This window comes from Spodoptera frugiperda, chromosome 18, assembly GCF_023101765.2.
Source record: "Spodoptera frugiperda isolate SF20-4 chromosome 18, AGI-APGP_CSIRO_Sfru_2.0, whole genome shotgun sequence".
Lineage (NCBI taxonomy): Eukaryota > Metazoa > Arthropoda > Insecta > Lepidoptera > Noctuidae > Spodoptera > Spodoptera frugiperda.
Genome location: NC_064229.1, coordinates 10,366,350 through 10,388,407, shown reverse-complemented (window position 1 = coordinate 10,388,407; position 22,058 = coordinate 10,366,350). Strand labels below are relative to the sequence as shown.

The 22,058-nt window shown below is 33.7% G+C and overlaps 1 protein-coding gene across 1 annotated transcript in view; it reads left to right on the top strand.

The window, feature by feature from the left end:
- The first annotated feature begins 14,624 nt into the window (after nucleotides 1–14,624).
- The window catches only part of LOC118278224 (myosuppressin), a 39,291-nt gene continuing 31,857 nt past the window's right edge, over nucleotides 14,625–22,058 (top strand). Inside the window, exon 1 of the mRNA XM_035597351.2 lies at nucleotides 14,625–14,744. Within this exon, the coding sequence (XP_035453244.1) occupies nucleotides 14,734–14,744 (11 nt within the window). The 5' untranslated portion in view covers nucleotides 14,625–14,733. The remainder of the gene's footprint in view (nucleotides 14,745–22,058) is intronic.

The window sequence follows — 22,058 nt, the reverse complement described above, 5'->3', positions numbered from 1 at the left end:
GCTTCATACCGCATTTGATCACAAGGCATGAACACGTAACTTAATCGGAGGATTCACCAGTCCTTTTTTTTTGATGGGGATATGACGAGTAATTGTGCGTAAGGGCTCATGTACACCATACCACTACCGCGTCGATATGCTGTGTACATGAATCTGCCGCGTCCGTTCCTTTTGATTTTACTACACATTTGATAATGTGTTTGATGTACTTTGAACATCATATTGCAATCATTCAATATTATTTAGTGAAACATGATAAATGATAAATGATAAATGATATTTATTTCTGTAAATAGATTATAAAATAACACTTTTACACGTCAATATTTCAAATAGCTAGATGAGGCCGGCATTTCCTATCCGACTACTCTGAGAAGAAATGCCGAAACAAACTCAGAGGTCATAGTCTCTTTTAAAGTCCAGACAAAATCAATTAAAGATGTCGGAGAACCTATACACAACATCAGTTCCTCTAGCGATAATTTTGCCGACGAATGCTGCAAGCGAAATCATGAGCAGACAGACAATGTTGTTTGACAAGAGATCTTCGCTGATTTTCAACATGCTGATAACAAATCGCGTACAAAGTATTATCTAGTGCATACGAGGTTATAACGTATGATTTGAGTACACTAAAAGAAATTTTAGTAAGTTCAAATAAATTCATCGAAACGGAGTTTCGTTGAAAAATCTTTTTTTGTGCCGAATTTAAGAAATAATGTGCAAAGTGCTATACCATTTTATAATCCTTATTAAATGCGCCAACTTTGGTGAAATTTGCCACTACTAGTGCGATACATAAATTATTCAGTACAGTCATTTAAAGTAAGGTGAAAATTTCATTCAGAGTATTTGGTTCCTCTAAAACTGACAATGTTTTCCAATCTAAAGCAATTGGCTAAGAATTTATGATTCCATATTACTGGAGCACTATTCAGCATAATGTAAGGAAGACTACAGACGAAAAAATAAAGATTTGTGGCAACAAGAGTCAAAAGACTGGCACAGGGTGTACTTTTTCGTGGATAACACATAAGTCACTGTAATTTAAAAACTATAGGACTTAGATTTTTTTTTATATTTTTCTGATAACAGTTGGAACCTTGCCGATCATCTGGTGCCTGTTGGACGTCGATTTCAGGGACACCCTGTATATTACGTACGTTATCTGTCTGCCGCATCATTGGTATTGAGCACAGAATATGTATGTATGTTTAAATGTCAGAATGTATGTATGTGTGTATAATGTATTGTATGTCTAAGAAAACGACATACGTCTTATTGTGTCGATTGTAATATAAATCAACTCATGTATTTATTGCTTAATAACGAACAGTGTTTCTCAAAGTTTTCACATATCAACAGCCCGCGACAGTCCATTGCTGAAATGTGGGCGTCCTCTACTAACAAACCCTCTTTATAATAGGTTTACAGTAATCTCTACGCTTGTGAAGCGTCTTGGGAGATTGCAGTTTAAAGGTATCAAAGAGCTGCTGCTTAATCCGTACTATGTGCAATATGTAGTCTGTCAGTCGATCTACATCCGCGGGAAGAAAAGAGAGAATTTAAATTCAACTCTTCCATCATAATACGACGTATCGGTATTATGTACCGAACGTCATTGATTGACAAACTGACGGACTAATCTATATTTGTTGACATTTCAAAAGTACCTGTATATTAACCATATATAGGTTAAAATAAATCCATTGATTTTAACTTTGCATAACAAAGGCCTTAAAAAAAGAACAGAAAGAATCTATCTCTGATACAAAACTTTGAGCATCATAGTCCCAGCATAGAGGATTTTAATGAAACCGTATGAAGGGGATATTTTCCCCGCAGCCCCCATACATCGTTAGCATGGTGTGATTGTATGGGCATGGTGTCGGCACGTTTACATTTATATTGTACCATGAATACGTTAGCAGGGATAATCGAACTCAGCTGAATTGTGTATTTTTATAATACGTACAGTATGACATAAACATAGGCGGCGCTGAGTCTGTAGCCAAATATCGTTTTTTTTTTTTTTTTTTTGAGGGGAGATAATCTTTCAATGTCTTCTCCCACCCCAGGCGAGGCAAAAGGTGTCAGACTGTTACCGATTAATAACCACCTCGTTTCTACTACTGCTTTTGGAGCTCCGGTAAACCTGCTAGGTAGTCTGCAGCACCGGATCAGACATTAGCCCTACTGGGCCCCATCTGTGGTGGTCTGATGGCTCTTTGAGGCTCTGATCGCTTACCATCAGGAAACCCAGATGGGCCATTGGCCCAAATTGTGTGGGTATGTATTTTAAAGAACCAGTAGAACTAGAAAAATTAATAAAATGACACATAAAGGTATCTATAATACAAGAAGAGGACCTTACGTAATATTTTGTCCTAATATAACTTTCTACGACACATTTGACTGCGGAATCCCAATTTACAACGAGTTTGATATGAAATTTTTCAGTCGCGAATAGATCCGCGAGTACTGGGAAATGTTCAAAGAATTCTAATAAAGTTACAATTCGATATATTGCCGTCATATCTATACTGATACTGTGAAGAGAACACGTTCGTTTGTCTGTTTGTAGCGTTAAAAGTATATTTTAAAAGGTCTTAAGTTAAAGTACTTGAAATAAGTTGTTTTAAAAACTAGTTTATAAAACATCAAAATAGAATTGTCTGCCAGTAAACTCATTTGTGAAGTTTTAGTACTCCGTGCATCCAATGCATAAATTCGTATGGAGAAGAAGAAACAAGAAACTCTGTTATTTTAAAATTCTTTCACCTATCGATAGCTGACTTTTGTCAGTAAATAAGATGCTAATTCTTATACTGATACTCCCTATGAAATTTCGGGACCCTTAGGAGGAAAAGCAGGTTTAGGGTGCTTTTCCACCAGAGATGTGCTATGCTACATTGCTGTGGATGCGTTTGGCTTCCACCAATCATATTCATTGGTACACATAGCTTTGCACTAGTAAAAATGGATTCAGGTAAGCTATGTTTTTAAATGGAAAGATGCGTGCTTTGGATGCGTGCGATGAATGTGTGCTATGAGGGCTTCCCTACTATCGATACATCGCATACTCAAGCTGCGCTTCTTCCTCGCACAGCTACATAGATTAGTATCAGTGGAAAATGTCTGGAAATGGTCAAATAGTTTCACAGCTTAGCTATAACATCTTCTTAGCATAGCTACATCAGGAGCTGCGGACTACCCCAGAGCTGCACACTCCCTCTCGACTCACTCAAGGCGGGAGAAGTCATTGCATTATTTTTCCCCCTAAAAAAAGTTATTACATCTTCGTAATATAGCTACATAGCACATCTCTGGCGGAAAAGCACCCTTTACGGGAGTAAATTTTTTGGAACTATACTTTAAAATATTACGCAGGCGAAACGGCAGTTATAAGCTAGCTACAAAATCATATGAAGACGGTGTAACCTATGTTTAATACAAAATAAAATATATTTTCCTCATATGAACCTGTGTGGAGGTGAGATGGAATTTTTAATTTACTTTTTAATACGGTTTTATATTGAAAGTGTTATCAGATAAGGTTTTGGAATATTTCTCTTCGATTCCTTTTCACCTATATTGGAATCGAAGATAGGATTTATGTGAATATGTTACATTTTTCTTGTTGGTATTTTTAATCGAAGCCGATGAAAATTGTAGGTGACAGAAATATAAGTAGATAAGTAGACCCAAAACATTACGCCTATTTATACCGGGAGGGGTACGCAGAAGTGCACATTACGGCACTTTATGTCGCTATACAATGTACACCCACTTTTCATAAGACGTATAAGTAATTTCGAAATCTTAAATTTCCAGGATTCTTTGCCAAAGTTGGATTGCTCCGGTTCCTATCACGGGTCGGGTACTTTACTTTCGTAACATTTTCAGCAGTAGTACAATCTCTTATCCAGGATTTAAATCCATGATACTGTGGAATTAGCTGATATACCTCTAATCACTAGGTTAAATGTCAAAATTTTATATTTCAAAGCAACCATTTTGTTATAATGATTAAGATAATTGGGTAGTTTTCTTGGTCAAAAATAAATTACTTTGACATTTCAATATAATAAAATATCCTAAAATAATTGTACTATTTCATTAATTAATTTGACTTATTTATTTAATTTTTCTAGCTAATTTTAGAAAAGTAAGTAGGCTATTTGTCGCAAAAAAGAATGACGTAATAAATTGCGATCTCCTAAAAAATTCATAGACAAGTAACGTTTTTGACATTTCGATAAAAGTATTGAATTTGACTACTTGGAAACTACCGTATTAATAGATACCTATATACTTATGTGCTAACTAAGTTCATAATTTATTTAAATTACTTCCAATATCCATATATTTTTATGACATTGTCACTAAGCCTAATCATGTGTTAAGTTAGAAATCTGATACTGAAGCCATCACAACTAGATATTATCTATATAATATGTTTAAATTACTAGACATTCGAAATAAGATAGTTCATTATTTTGAGCTAATTAATGATTATGTTAGCTACGTTATTATATTTTATGTAACGTTTTAAGGACGCGTTCTCAAATCTGACGTAAATAAGCTATTTTTCAGTACATATTACGACCAAAAGAAACTTAACTGAACATAACTAACAATTACAATAGATAGATCACTTCTTTATCTCCAAAATGTTGATTTGTAATGTGAAAAAAGTTATATTTTATTATTGCAAACACGATTTTTCTTTACCTCTTCACACAAAATTGACAAAAAAGGGTTGAGTTTAGGAACATTTTACTGCTACTACACGCATAATTCTGAATCTCAAAAAAATATCCCGGGGAAGCAGACATAATCAAAAATTATACTATGGGAAAAAATTACAAAAATATTTCAAATTGTCTCGGAAATAAATAAAAGTTCCCGTTTAATTTTTTCTCCTATTTTGCTGTCAGACATCAACTTTAAAGCGTAGCAATAAGGGTTATTTTATTTGTTTACTATTTAGATTTATTGGATAGAAAATGTCAAATGAAATTTCAGTCTGCGCTCGAGCGCTGTCGTGGGTGGACGCTGCGTCGCCTGTTACAAAAAATGGCCTTGAAAAAGATCGCTGTACGAGTACAAAATATTTGATATTATACTTCACAAACCAATCTTGATATTTTTACCGACTTCACAAAAAGGAGGAGGTACTATGTTCGGCTGTTTGTATGTTTTTTTTTACACATTCTGTACGAGCAACACTTTACTGAATATAGAATGTTTCGTTATATTATTTTGAACATGAGGTTAGATCAAAATCCAAGATGGCGCCGACAAGATTTGCCAACTTTCCATCATGGGTGTCATTTTCATGGTTTTTGGGGTCGCTTATAGCGAATATGGAGTCAAAATCAAAATCCAAGATGGCGCCGACAAGATTTGCCAACTTTCCACCATGGGTGTCATTTTCATGGTTTTTGGGGTCGCTTATAGCGAATATGGAGTCAAAATCAAAATCCAAGATGGCGCCGACAAGATTTGCCAATTTTCCAACATGGGTGTCATTTTCATGGTTTTTGGGGTCGCTTATAGCGAATATGGAGTCAAAATCAAAATCCAAGATGGCGCCGACTAGATTTGCCAACTTTCCATCATGGGTGTCATTTTCATGGTTTTTGGGGTCGCTTATAGCGAATATGGAGTCAAAATCAAAATCCAAGATGGCGCCGACAAGATTTGCCAACTTTCCAACATGGGTGTCATTTTCATGGTTTTTGGGGTCGCTTATAGCGAATATGGAGTCAAAATCAAAATCCAAGATGGCGCCGACTAGATTTGCCAACTTTCCATCATGGGTGTCATTTTCATGGTTTTTGGGGTCGCTTATAGCGAATATGGAGTCAAAATCAAAATTCAAGATGGCGCCGACTAGATTTGCCAACTTTCCATCATGGGTGTCATTTTCATGGTTTTTGGGGTCGCTTATAACGAATATGGAGTCAAAATCAAAATCCAAGATGGCGCCGACTAGATTTGCCAACTTTCCATCATGGGTGTCATTTTCATGGTTTTTGGGGTCGCTTATAGCGAATATGGAGTCAAAATCAAAATCCAAGATGGCGCCGACTAGATTTGCCAACTTTCCATCATGGGTGTCATTTTCATGGTTTTTGGGGTCGCTTATAACGAATATAAAGTGAAAATCTAAGTTCAAGATGGCGCCGACATAAATATATAAATGACCATGCCAGATCCTGCCCCACTTAATTTCATCAATGTACAAAAAATGTAAATTAATCAAATTATGCAATGAAAATAAGACCCTTGGTTACTTAATTATTATTCTGATAAACTTGCGGATAAAAATTAGGAAATAAAAAGAATTTTAAAAACCCAAGGCCTATTTCCTGTATTTATCGCGACCCTCTGCGTTTCTTAGTACGCTTGCACAAGGAACAAAACGAGTAATTCAATAAAAAAAAGATTTATTAATGTAATGTGTACGAATTTTAATATGAATTTGGTTTTAATACATACTGCTAGTTAATTTTTTTTTATAATATATATTATAATGAATGCATATTATAATTATGATTTCGTGTTTGAACGTTAGTGATTAGATGTAACGAAACCTCATTGGCGTGCGTGTTTCATTATGTCCAAAAAGTCATTATTTGACATTCGCTCTGTCTGTTCTGTTTACATTGTTGTTTCGTTATGATTATGAATTAAAGTAGGATTACTAAAGGTGATATTGGTGATGAGTGATGACATTCCTTCCTTTCATAGCTAAACACCCTATGATAGCATTGTAATTTAATTATTTCTACCATTATAACTGCAATTAACCTAACCTAAATGTAATATTTTGTACTTAGATTCATATAGAAACCGCAAGATCTAAAGGCTTTTAATCATGTTTTTAGTTATCACTAATAGAGCAGCAATAGAATGCTACATTTGGCATGTCTGTACACTATATTTTTTTGGTGGGACAAAGCTCTATAGAGATTCTGGCATTGTCATTTTTCGACATGAGTGTCATTGTTGTGGTTTTTGGGGTCGCTAATATCGAATACGGAGTGAATCATTCGATTTTATAAAAATTGTCTTCTTCCGGAATTAATTGACCCAAGACAGGCAAGAAATATGAATTTACGGGCTCATTCCTCGCATATTCAAACAAATATCGTGAAAATAAAGAATTGATGTTTAATTTATTTTATGTATTTTCTTTGTTTGTTCCACCCAGGTCTTGTCACGTTCGTTACCATAATTGTTTTTTTTTTATCTTGGCGACCCCGAAAACCATTGATATAAAACCATAATAAAATATACAATGTGATAGGGGTGAGACTTCTAACCCGGGCTGAGTTCTACATCTAATTTTATCGACAAAAGTCGGGGGTCGAAGGGGTCGAATCCCCTCCCCCTTAAAATTATGGCAATTTTAATATTTTTTTTACTTTTTTTGATATCAAAGGTTGTATGCGTCGTAGAAACAAAAAAAAACGACAAACGGTAGCTAATAACCTTGGCTAACTAATTCATTACTTTTTTCAAATGTTTGATAATGTTTTGGTGAGAAAAAAATCATTTGTGAATTATTTTTACCGAAAAAATCACAATTTTTCAATATTTTCAATTAGGGGTTCAACCGCCCATATTATTTTTTTTGTCGATAAAATTAGATGTAGTACTCAGCCTTAACGGGTTAGAAGTCCCACTCCTATCACATTGTATATTAAAAAACTTAAAAACATGTTTTTGTGATGAACCGAACAAAATAATTTTAATATTAATACTAACAGTAGGCGGAAAATTTAGTATTGTTATGAGAATAATTAGTATAAAAGATATGGCGAAAAAGTGCTCATCACGCTAAATATCTTTTCTTGAAAGTATATTCAAATCTCTTCAGGTTCGGCTGGGCTGGAGTCCATGTCAGGGATTCTACATCCTCGATTTTCGTATGGCGCTAAAATGTGTTCATCACGCTGAACAACTTTTCTTAAGATAGTATATTCATATAAAATGCTCATCACGCTAAATATCTTTTGTTGAAAGTATATTCAAATCTCTTCAGGTTCGGCTGGGCTGGAGTCCATGTCAGGGATTCTACATCCTCGATTTTCGTATGGCGCTAAAATGTGCTCATCACGCTGAACAACTTTTCTTAAGATAGTATATTCATATCTCTTCAGGTTCATCTGGGCTGTTAAGTGTCCACGTCAGGGATTCCTGACCCTTGATTAATTTCTACGAGGTATTAATTTGCCACCGGTCCTTAATAAGTCTACAAAGTTTGAACGAAATCGGTCCGTTTAAAATGGGTAAAAATCGAGTTGGAAGAGGTTGGTTACATAGAAACATACAAACTAACAAACACACATATATACATTCTTTACATATGAAACTAAATAAAAGCATGTAAAAAGTTAGTTTTGCGTTGGCACCATTTGATTTTTGATTTCGAACGCTTACTTTCCGAAAACTATGAAAATGACACCAATCGAATAATCCGAGCTCAAATTCGGCACTGAACGGAATTGAACAACAGATAACACAAAACATTTGAGTCTACGCACGCACTAAACAAAATAAAAATATTAAAAAAGAAAGTAAGAAAATATTCAAACTTTCAAAGTATCAAGTTCATTTTGTCATAATTTCCGCAGCTATCCGTGCGTATGTGTGTATTGTCGAGAGTCGTGTCAATGTAGTGATGCGATTCGATACCTGTCAATTATGAGAACGCGTCCTTAATTCTAGCCTCATATTTGAATGGAATAGAAATTAGAATTACTTATATGTTATAAGTTAGAATATTCAAATATGGACTAAGTTTGTTTATTTAATAATTTTTCACTCCTAAACAGTTGAAATGATTTTGATGTATTTTGTTACCTACATAGACAACAGCTGTAGCTTTTTTGGCTCAAGTCTTGCAAAATTCAGAGTTATAAGGGTTACCGGTGGCCCTATTACCTTCCTCCCCAATCTTCCTAATCCTCGATTCCCCAACAATCCTCAAATTCCTAACCCACTCCCCAAAAGGCCGGCAACGCACTAGTAATATCTCTGGTGTTACGGGTGTCCATGAGCGGTGCCGATTGCTTACCATCAGGTGATCCATCTGCTCCTTTACCGGCTTATATCTACCATAAAAAATCTAAAAAACAGTAGTTACTACTCAATGTTTTACATGAATAAAACAAACAAGTGTGTGTGTAGATAAATCATTATGTTTAGTGTACATTATCACATTATCACTTACCTCCCTGTTAAGTGGAGTGCAGTGAATTAAATGCTTAGATAAAATGTAATGTCCCTCTAATGGATATGTGACGTTACTCTCGAACAACTGACAGCTGTCAGATTATTATTAAAACCGAGTTTCCGTTACGTATCGTCAGCTATTTTTAGATAAGGGTTATTGTAATTGAAATTGATATACGATTAATCCCTGTTGTGGGCACAATGGGCGATCCATGAAAATTAAATATTCTTTGGATTCACAGGAATTTTAATGTTGGTCAACTCTATTTAATTCTAAGAAAATACAGAATTTTAATTTTTCAACAGTTTGGGACAGTCCACTTGTGGGCTATGTGCATCCTGATTTCTGTATTTATTTTTTATTTAAAACATTGCGCCACTCCATGATTTTATTTATTTAAAAACTTTGACCCACACTAGGCTTTTCTCCTGTGTCATGGGTGCGTTTACAAACATACAATTTTGCATACACATGACATCCCGTCCCGAAACAACAAAGAGTTGCTCCGAGCGGGAATCGAACCCGGTACACGTTGCACCGCATCCCAGTCACCGCACTGACCGTGCAGTCAATAAGAGAAATCTCATAAGAGAATTTCTCATGATCTCCACGTTTGTCAAGTGGGCTGGAGATGCAGTTGTCCGGTCTCCAATAAAGGTCGTGGTTCAACATGATTAGTCTCTAAACCTAAAAAAATGTAGGAAAAGCAAGGTACGATGTATACCATCGTCATCATAAAAAGCTTTTTTAATAGCTCAAATATTTAAAAAATAAGCCCGTTTATTACACAGCCTGCTGAGAGCAGCAGGTTATATTTATGTTGTATGTATTGTACTGTATATTTGTTGACGCTTTGGATGCGGTACCTACACTTGCGGCACACATAAACATAATATTACAAAACAAGAGATATATAAAATACTAGCTACTCGCGCGGTTTTACCCGCTGTTCGGTACCTATTGGGCGTAGCGTGAGGTTTTAATTAATAAATAAGAATGCTCGACTTTTACGCTAGTCGTAAATAGTCCACAAACAAATTTTCAGCTTTCTACCCTGAAGATTGCGGAATACTCTTTACAAATTTTCATCCCCCACTTTAGAAAAGTACGGTTACAAACGGGACAAAAAGTAACCTATGCTACATTCCATCTCTTCAGTTGAAGAAGTTTTTGAGTGGAGGTAGTTACCTCCACTCAAAAAATCACGTTAGTTCGTCGTTCCGTTTTCAGTCGACGGACAAATAAACAGACACACACACTTACCCATTTATAAGACAAGTATGGATAAGTATAAACAAGTGCATTATCTTCACGCAGTGTTTGAGTCGGGGCTGCATTTATATGCACAACAACTAGTTAATTAAACTTATTTCAATGAATATTCAGCGCGTTGGATATTCAGCTAGGGGTGGTTATGAAAAAAGCTGTGAAATGTTATTAGCTTGTGACTCTGGTTTTGCTTAAGTAATTGAGGGTCGCCAGGCTATGTGAAACTGGTTTACTCTATTCACGTATTATAAGTAGCTAGGTAATTTAATTATTATGTTATTGGCTTTTCACGTAACGGTTTGATTAGTTTCACCATGCTAGATCCTTATTATGAGCAGCATAGGTAATATTTAATTATTGAATGAATCTGATTAGGATTATGGTTCGATTACAGTGTCGAGATTTTTCAAAGCCTAAACTTGTAAGTTTGTTTAATTACTGTAGGTCTATTCTTGTGTTCAAGTTTTATCATGAGATCTGCTGGGCTATCTATAATTCTAAACACAGACAATTTTCTGAATAGTGACCAATAAAGGGCGAGAATGCGATCGACCTTACTTCGTATATTCCGAATTGACAATCACAGACTAGCTTAACAGCTAAAAAGTACGAATCTTTAGATCATTTGCTTGTAAAATTTTAACTTTCTTAATGACTGGAAAATAGTTTTGATTTTATTTCATAAGATACACAAAAAATGTATTAAAAAATATAGAAATTACGAGAAGAATCTCTTCATGAGTCTCTTACCTTTTTGTCTCTCACTACGCCTACATAACATAATCCTTTACCAAAACTAACCATTTTACTATAGCAGCCATACGTACGTTGGTACTGTAAAAGGGTCAAACTAAACAGAGACAGGAGTGATTTCCATTGTGTCCCATGCATTGAAAACAATAGAATTTTATGAGTAAACAACCAAGTGGGCAGAATGTTGACTCCTTGAATAAAATATAAGTACCAGGTACTAACACATTATGCTGTGTAACTTAACTAAATATCACGGTTCATTCACGTACATTAATGGAGAAAAGTTCTACTAGTTTCGAGTCACAGAGAGACTCTTCATCATACAGCCTAGTCCGCGTTTACGCACGCTGCTCATGATGAAGAGCACGCATCCATAGTACGCATCTTTTCATATAAAAAATATAGCTTAGCTGAGTCCGTTTCCGCCAGTGCTAATCTTGTGTACCAATGAATATGATTGGTTGGCACATTTTTGGTACAATAGTTATGTATTCATCCTCTATTAGGTAACATGACTGATACAAATGCCTGTAATATTTCTATAGGGTAGACTATAAAATGTGTGTACCTAGTTTAAGTCTTTGACTGCCAATAGAAAACTGTTGAAGGCAAATACTCCGCTAACGTCGGTCACCGGTGACCACCACGGCGTTCAATGTGTTAAACAAAAATATGCTTATTTTAATAAAAGCAACGCAACGTCACGCCTTTTATCCCCGAAGGGGTAAGCAGAGGTGCACATTACGGCACATAATGCCGCTATACAATGTACACCCTCTTTTCACCATTTGTGTTTTAAGTCCCATGTAATAGACGATGAGCCTATTGCCATATACTGGGCACAATTCCAGACTCCGTGCTACTACTGAGAAATTTTCGAAAAACCGAAAAAAGTTCATACTTTTGCTTATTTTAATACTAATTAGATTATTCTCTTTACATATTTAACACAACCCTGGTGTGAGAGGACATGTTCGTAAGATCAAACAAAAGTAATTAGTTCGCGAATTAGTTGAAAACTTTAATAACTAGTGTGACGAGCTGTTTTAATATTTATTAAGCGCATTGTTTGTGGATGCAGTCCGGTGCTGTCATGCTGGAGGGACAGGAGATTTGTTGAATACTAACTCTGAAATTATTTGTATTAATTTATAATTATATTATTATAGATATACATATTTAAATTACCCACGAAATAGCACTTTTACATGTCAAGATGAGACCGGAATAGGGATGATGACGGGGTATGAAAATTAAAAATCTATTTAGTCCGTCAATTAGGCAATGAAAAAATATTAGATACGTATTTTTTAATTTTCTCATCGATAATAATGCTTAGATAAAACGAATCAAAGTTTAAGGTTGGGAGCAAATACGTCATTCCTACGTATATTTTACGCGATATTTCAAATTAATATATCTTCGAAAGTATTTCATCCCGTAAGAAAATAGAAATACGTGTCTAATATTTTAAAATAATCTACAATACGAACATTCAAATAAAAAAAATATTATTATCTACCTTATTCTGATTATTCAAAAAGAATACAGAACCAAATCCTAAGTCACAGTTTCATATTTATGAGAGAGAACTGTTCAAATCTTTTAAATATACAAATAATGCAATCCGAGTGCCATTGTTGTACCCACAGAAAGAATAAGAGTGGTGACATTTCTACTGCCATCACCACGCGACACAAAAAAACATTAATGTATCCGTACAACACTTTACTTAAGTGTCGGTGAAAATAAATAGGTAATAGGTAATAATATTTAGACTTATGGTACCTTTTGATTGCACCCCGCTGCGTCGTGAGTGCCGGCCAAATGTTTTGACGGCCACTACAGCATGTTACGACATGAGAATAGCCTTTTAAGTAGATGATTTGTCACTCTGTTTGTCTGGTAATTACTGTTTTTATTGTTTTGTGTCAAAAAGTAGGTGTCGTGGTGGCCCGGAGGGTTAAGACGCCCGTTTCTCATGCATGAGGGTTCGAAACCAAGATAAAAATGAAGATGCTCTTTTATTCACTGAATAAAAATTACAAATAACATGTATTTATTTTATAGAAATGGTTTTGAATAATCTATTTATTATATGATATTAGGACAGAGTATTGTTAATTTATTTGTTCGTTTATTTTGATAGTAACACAATATGTTGAGTTTAAACCCGACTTTAAGCTATAGAACAAGCTCTGTTGTTACTATAATAGGGTAGATGACAAATTATTATTTGAATGTCCGTTTTGTAGATTATTATAAAACATTAGACATGTATTTTTTATTTTCTTACGGAAACAAATACTTTTGAAGATATATCGATTTGAAATATCACGTGACATCACTTCTAGGTACGTTTTATTTGTAGAAATGACGTATTTGCTCCCATCTTTATACTATATGATTCGTTTTATAAAACTATTGTTATCTTATTTAAAAAAAATCGGATCTAATTAATTTTCATTACCTAACTGACGGCTTAAATAGATTTTTAATTTGTATACCCCGTCATCATCCCTATTTTATCTACCTCATGAGAAATTAAACTAATGCAATAATAATACGTAATTACTGTTAAAACTGAATAAAAACCAATTTCTTTCTCCAAGCCGAGCTGAAAGTACCCAGTAGCAATATAACAAAAGACACGTTGTAAAGATGAATAGGTTGAGTAAAGGCAATAATTGTCAATAAACATTTGTCTTCTTTACGCTACCTACAGACACAACCGCGGCTTAACTTAATACAAATAAATACTTCAAATAACTTAGGAATTCTTGACGATTTTTTTTTCTACTCGTCTATCTTTCTCTCTCTCTCTCTTTCTGTCTAACTTATTTTTTACTTTTTACCTCGTGTAGAATGTTATGTAACTCTCTTAGTATATAAATTTTATTCATACATTCACGTTTGTTACTCATTACAATAGATTTTGGCAAACAATTTACACTTACTTAAAATTTTTAAATCTAAAAAAATATCTATGTCTGAGCTTGGCAATCACTTCACACTATTTTTTTCAAATGACATAAATATAAACGTTTTCAAAACAACACCACTAAATCAATTCCATTGCATCCTACACCAAAAACACCACGTAAAACGTAATTCCCACACCACAATATGTTGTAAAAGAATTATCTTCAGCGAACCACCCACGAAACTGACGTCATTCCATCCAAAGATTTACTTGCAAAGAAAATATACCACTAAAATAAGGACCCCCTTTTAATTTACCTGTTTACCCCCCAAAATAGAATAAACAATATCATTTACTTCCTTAGTTTACTCAAAAAATAACAATTAATATCAATCAGGGATAATATGCGTTCAAATGTGCAAGGGGCGGGGCGAGGGAGGCGCTACGCCGAATATAAAGCTCGGGCCTTTGCTACGAAACGGCAGAAGCGTAGCACCGTAGCACTTGTAGCACCTTCGTAGCAAACAACACAGCAGCAATGGCTTTCGGGTAAGTGGCGCTGAATTATTTTCTATTTTCTTTTTTTATTTTGGGTTTACTATGTTTTTTATCTGTTAAATCGGGAAAAATCTAAAAAAAATATTTTTGGATAATTTTGGTATTTGTTGGGAATAGTTTTAATAACGGGAAAGCTTTTAGTAAAAAAAAATATTTTCTTATTTTTTCAAACTCCAAAAAATAATATTCCATTTATTAGTCGGTTATAAAAAATAAATGTCTTTTTTATTATAATTTTAATACGTATTCTACGATTTTATAATTCGGAAAAACACGGGTTTTAGGCAAAAAACAAAGTTTAAAGTACACGTAAAGTCATTAAAAGTTAAACTTCAAGTTCAAAACATGTTTTGTGTATCTATTGTAGAATTTTATTTCTTTGTTTCTGTACAACATAATACTGTGAAACAAACAATTGATTAAAAAAATATATGAAATAAGTTTTAAAAAAGTCTATGTCTGGGAAATATTATTTGTTATAAAAAAATCACAACGTCAATAACAAATATTACCTATTCCAAATAAAAAAAAACAATATTTTATAAAAAAGTATATGTTCCAAAATCGCATCACAATATTCTCTATTTAAATTTCCAACTGTTCAAAAAAAGAACACTTACATAAGACGACATAAAACACATTAACTAAAAAAAAAAACTCAAGTTAAGAACTAAAACTTATAGTAAAAAAAAAGAAATAAAAAGAACTAAGTCCCTCACACACAGAGTAATCTCGTCAATACTGGCAACTTGTAATACCATTTTTACATATTGTGATCCTTAATAAAAAGTTTTCGAAACAAACATTCGCGAAGTACTTACAACAAGTTAGCGAGCAACCACTTCAACTGAGATTATCTCTCATAAAATATAATTTGACAGCGTCCATTCTGTACATTTTTAAGGTTTTATACTTAAAAATATAAAAAAAATCCCTGTATAAAACCGCTGTTGTTTTATTTAGTGAAGGAGAGATTAATTTGTGACAAAAAAGGGAGTTTTAAAAGCTGTTTATAGAGTGGTTTTTGAATCTCTTTTTTCAAATATTGATGTTCTAAGAACATTTAAATTGGATTGTATTTGGAATTGATGTATACGTATTGATGTATGTGTATACGTATTAGCTTTTTGTTCCTAAATTGTAAATTAAAATTACAAATATATCTCTTATTGTTTAAAAATAAAGCTATTTCTTTTACGCTGATATTCCATATAAATAAATAATTAATTACACAACAAACACTTCTCAGACTTTTCTCTATATGGAAAAAATATATAATGGGTTTTCCACTCTTAACTTCATATCTACATGTATTTTAAATTTAGTCATTCATATTTAGTCAAAAATAGTATTTTGAGAGATCGTTAGAAGCAACAAGAGATCTTTTTGCAAATCATTTTTAAAATCCTACCTTCGATACGATAAATAAACATGTTTTAGTTACTATAAAAATATATTATATAGAGTTCATAATGTTTGAGTACTAGTAAAAACCTCTAGAGACGTACAAAAACGTCCGTTTTATTATTTTATTCCACTATCTGAGTATTGTGTTATCTTGTATTTTTACAAGAAATATAGAAATTCAAATTATTAAACCAACTTGAGAAACAAAACTTCATTTAAATACAAAATTTCAACCAAAATTTCAGATAGTAGGAAACTTTTTAGGTGTTTTTCTTATATTCGAAAATAAATCGTCAATCATTACGTTTTATAGCTCCTTGCTTACGTGAATTTACACTACATTGTCCCATTTAATAAATCTATATGAAATAAAAATAAGTAATAAATAAATATATCTACAATAATTTCAAGCAAAGAAAATAATTTAAACAAATTGTACAGATTTCTCATTGCCTTACAATGGCATTTAAGTCTTCGACTGCCAATAGGAAACTATTGAAGGCAAATCCTCCTCTAAGGTCGGTCACCGGTGACCACCACGGCGTTTAATGTGTTAAAAAATCACACTTACATTAATAAATTTTCAGATACCATCACTTGCTATTCACATCTTTTTCAAATTAAAATGATTTATTCATAGAAAACTGTCCTATTTAACAGTTCCTAAAAACTATTCCAATCTGATGAAAGTTATCCCATTTGTAAGAAATAGACCAATCTGTCAGTTTCATAGTTCCATAGTCGATCTGATATTCCTTCTATGATATTCCCTCAAGATATTTCCAATGCGGGATGTCATTTCAAACGCCAGAAGGAATTACAAGATAGCGTCTTGTAAGAATCTTATAGAAACGTCGCCACAGACACTATCCTGGCATTATTCAGGAATAGAATAAGGCTGCACGGCTAGCGCACAATCGCTGTCTCTTGTTGCCGATTCAATTCCCGCATTGGCTAAAAATGCTTATGAATTTTTCTCTAATTAAACAATATGAAGTTGTTCATATTTCATATTCTGGCTTCGGCTCCGGCTTCATATTCATATTCTGTGAGATACGGTGGTTACACCGTCTCAGAGAATATGAAGCCCTCATCGTCCTTTCAAGACTTCAAAAGTCTTTGTGTAAAATATTTTCAAGACTTCTTGTCTTGAATTAGAATAGGCATAAACTATCTCTGAATAAGATCTCAAAATATATCTCAAGTTAAGATTTCTGAATAAACAAAAGCTAATACAAGTACATAACTCTTTTATTCTTTTTAAAACAAAACTCATAAAATCTGGGCGCCCCTGTATTATCCGTACCTAGAAGAAATCTAAAAGCTATTAGCTACTGAGGAAAAAATACACTTTTACCATTTAATTAATGTTGGCAACACCGCTAATAAACAAGGCAACAATTTTCCCTCATAATGCTAACTAACAGATAGCAATTACCATGTAAATGTTGCCAGGAATAAAAAAGTTAATTGCCATAGTTTGTCGGCGACGCGTAACTCAAGTAAGATGATCTAAGTCCGCATCGCTTTTTAATTTACCATCCTCTGCTATGGAACTAGTTAATATCAAGGCGACACGTCTTTCATACAGATTTCTACCATTTTTATACGATTTAATAAATTGTTTTAGGTTAAAAAAAGGGACTGCCTTCTATTTTCCTTACGGTCTCCGTTTTTAATGTAAGTAAGCTCCTTAAAACCTTCTCATTAGTCTGAAAAATATTGATAATAATATAATAAAACGGTCTAAAAAATACAATGCTAGAAACCGCATCAATATTGGTGCAGTCAAAATCGAGATAATGCCGCATAAACATAGATACAGTATCAAATGTAGAACCTCTCCATTTTTAAGTCGGTCGAAAAGAGAGTAGCCTATATTTTACTACCCTCAGTTCAATTGTTTAATTTTTATATGGTTGAAAGACTGTGCTGCTACAAAACTTTTCTTAAAAACCGAAATCTAGCCCAGCAATCGCATTTACGGCCACTAAATTAAAGAGAAGGTCAAAAAGAATACCTCACAATCTTCAATCATCTAACTATAGTAGATCGAAACTCACAATACATATAAAATAGCCACATAAATATTAATACTGTATAATTTGCAACACAAATGAAAGCAGAGATTTTCTTTTTAATAATTTATCAAGGAAATAATACACAGTAGGAAAATGCTTTGATTTTTGTTTCGAATAATTATCCTGTTATCTGAAACCGCAAGCCGTATTTTTTTATATAAAACGTAGCCCAACACTAGTATTTTCTCCTACGTCCTGGATGCGTTTACAAACATACAAATCTAGACCCGAAACAACAAATTGTGGATCACATCTTCATATTGGGTTGCTCCGTACGGGAATCGAACCCGCTATACGTTGCGCGGCAGCCGGTTCCCCAGCCACCACATTAAGTATAGTGCTCACTGATAGACCTGAACCTTTTAAACTGCTTTCTCTTACCCGCTGCCTAAGCTTGCATCTATAGTACGTTTCCTTTTATGTAGAGGAGGCCTATAATCCAACAGTAGATTGTGACAGACGTGATGATCTTAGTAGTAATATAAAAATAATTACCATAATAAAATTTTCTCTTAAATGTTTTACGAGGTAGTTTGACTAGTTTCAAGCCACGCTAGGGGCTCATATTCGTGAGCACATTGCGCGTCGGATTGTGGATCATAATTATTTTACTAATCTTACTCATATTATACATAGTTTGTGAGATTATGTGTTTGTGTGTATGTTTGTTACTTAATCACGTCAAAATGGCTGAAGAGATCGGGTTGAAATTTGGAACAGGGATAGATTATGGTCTAGAATAACACATAAGATTATTGTTATCCCACGTGAACGCTAGTAAATCTGCATGCAGAACCTAGTTGCTTATATACGAGAAGAATAGAGACAGAAATATTTTTTTACCACACTTACTTTTGATAATCATGAACAGATTATAAACGGCATACTTATCTTTTGTCAAAACAATACAAAATGAATAAAAGTAGGCCGTTGTTCAAACTCCTGTAAAGGATCCATGAATGGAAACTTTTTAATAAGTTATTTGTTTCAAATTATTTAAATAACAATGCAATGAGACCTTTGGGACGACAATGGGCTCACCCTTATTACATGGTTTCAAAATAAAAGTCATGGGACGTGGGTGTAATTAACGCTTACTTAAGATTTGAAGAAGTAAAGGGTCCTTTGGATTTCAAGTCAAGCCTTGAGTGAAACGAATGGAAGTTTCAGATTCTTGCTGACTAAAAACCACCCCGTTCCTACTCCTGCTTTTCGAGCCGGAACCCCGGTAACTCGTAGGTAGTCCGCAGTTAACGAGGTGGAAAATCATCCAATGTGCTAGGCAGGCGAGAGGGAGTCCGGATTTGCTTAAGTCTAGGTTAGAATTCTATTTTCAAATTTAAATCTGGTAAGGTAATATTGAGGTTTTTGCCGTCTAATCCTGGGTCAGATAAAGTAATATAAAGCAATACTGTCTAAAAATAAAGCAATGTTACTTAATGGTAACGTATTCATAATATTCTTTTATCTGTCACATTCATTTCCGTCCAAAAATATCGACAAACCGGAAAATAAGTTACGAAAACTAATACGAAAGGAAAGTCATTTTCCTAAAAGTAGGTTATGTTTAAATAAAAACAAAAAAATCATTTATTTACTCGATACCGGAACAATATATCAGAACGCAAACAAATATAGAAAAAAAAAACAATAATAAAAATTGGCATGTACTGTACACACATCCAAACAAGTTTTGTTATTATTCTTTCCTCAGTCGGTACAAACACCTGTTGCCTGGGCTCACTGTACGCCCAAGCAACTTGCGGTTATTATTTCTTATTCCCTAGCGGCCATCTTGGAAAATAGGGGAAGAAAGATTTCGATTAAAATGTTACTTGCTACGTAGCTTATGAGCCAACGTTGTGTTTTGACGAAAATAAAATTAATTTTACTGTTTGTTGATATTGGTGTGTGTAGGATTGTGGAAATAGTGAGAAAGGTGTATGTTTTTTTTTACAATATAGTAAATATGGGCTACTGGTAGTTATTATGACTATTGTAGATATAGTTTTGTTCGATACCTGAGTATGTTATACCTTTTTCAGTAACAGTTAGGAGTTTTAAACTAATTTTTGTCTCAATCTATTTTTTTTTAGAGTTGGGAAAATTACCCACATGCTTTCTTCCGCCTTGGGTGAGACGTGAGCTAGTGTCAAACTCTTAATGACTAAAAACTATTCCGTCCCTACTGTCATATTCCTGCTTTTCGATCCGGAACCCCGATAACCCGCTAGGCAGTCCGCAGCTATAGCAAAATTATAATATTTTCAATTATCTAAAAGTTAATCAGTTCATCAAAAGTAAAACAAACTTTTTGGAAAACTTTAATGAGTTAAAAATTATCAGAATTTCTCGCCACAATGAGGGTGAAATTTAAAAGCAGCAAAAATATATAATGAACGATTAGAATTATAATAATCACCAAAAAAAGTTACTTAGAAAGATATTACTTTTTTTGAGATTACAAGTTTCTTTAAAGAAAAGGCTTTTTGGCTCAAACAAGGTGGAAATTGCGATTAACGCGAACTTTCACGTTTGATGTACAGGGTGTGGAAATATAAGAAGCTCTTTTGTGGCAAAGTGGTCATTACCGGTTACTTTAGAGCACGGTGTAGAATGTAAGTGTTATATCCTGATATGCGGTTTAATATTTTTGGAACTTAATTTCGACATAACATTGTCCTAATAAGATTACTTACTTACTTGAGTCGGATAACAGTAGAAATAGTTTATGTGTGGAACATTGTAACATGATATTTCATACTTTATCCAAACTAAAAATACATTCACTTTTCTCCATTTAATTTAATTTAGGTTTAGACACATACTAATATGGCTATAGCACCAAATCTCATTCCGAAATAATAAAATTGCAAAAATAAAATTCCACAAAGAACACATAAAACTACAAGCCAAAACCAAACTATAAACGGTTAGGTATCTATCTACCAAGTGCATACTACAATTAAAGAAAGAAAAACAATATCTGTTTACGATTAAACAAAGGTCAGACTATACTGCAGTGCTATTCAAAGTTAATCTTTTAAAAACACTCTAATGGAGACGCACACTGCAAGTAGTAGTAACTGCACGCAGTATTACATGTTTAACTATCGATACTGCACTTCTTATGTTAAGTATCAGTAGTTAGTCTATAAGTTATTGTTACGAGGGATAGTTTAGTTGTCGTTTATGTTAAAGTAGATAGTTTTAGTTAGTTTCAGTGATATTTATTTGGTATTAGACATTAACAGCTTGTGGTTGTCCAATGGTGGACTATGTGGCTCGTCTACATAATAGGATCTCTACGCTTTCGTTCGTTCGTTGGGGGCCTATCCAACGAACGAACGAAAAATCTTCGCAGATTGCGTACTACAAATCTATTTATTGAGAACTTTCGTGAACAAAAACGAACGAAAGAATGAAATAAAGATAAATAAATAGGTTTTAATATGAAATTAAAAATAAAACTTTATTTCAAGTATTTCTATTAGTAAATCAATAAAACATATGGCCGAAGATTAAACGAAACTTCTGATTCGAAAACCGGAGTACGGCCTCTGATCACAAGAAAAGTTCAGGTTAATGAGAGAACGCTGCTGAAGCTACATTTAACAAAGATCGGGGTCTCTGTTTTATTTGTAAATCGTAAGGCCTCCGGTCTCACTTGTCCGCTGCGACAATGCCATGCAGCGTGACTGTCAAGTGGAGCCTCGCTCTTAGTTGGTTCTTATTATATTAATTAATAGTGTGTGTAATTAAAACTGCATTGTTATTATCTCACTAAAGTAGTAAAATTATGGTTAAGAACTTATTT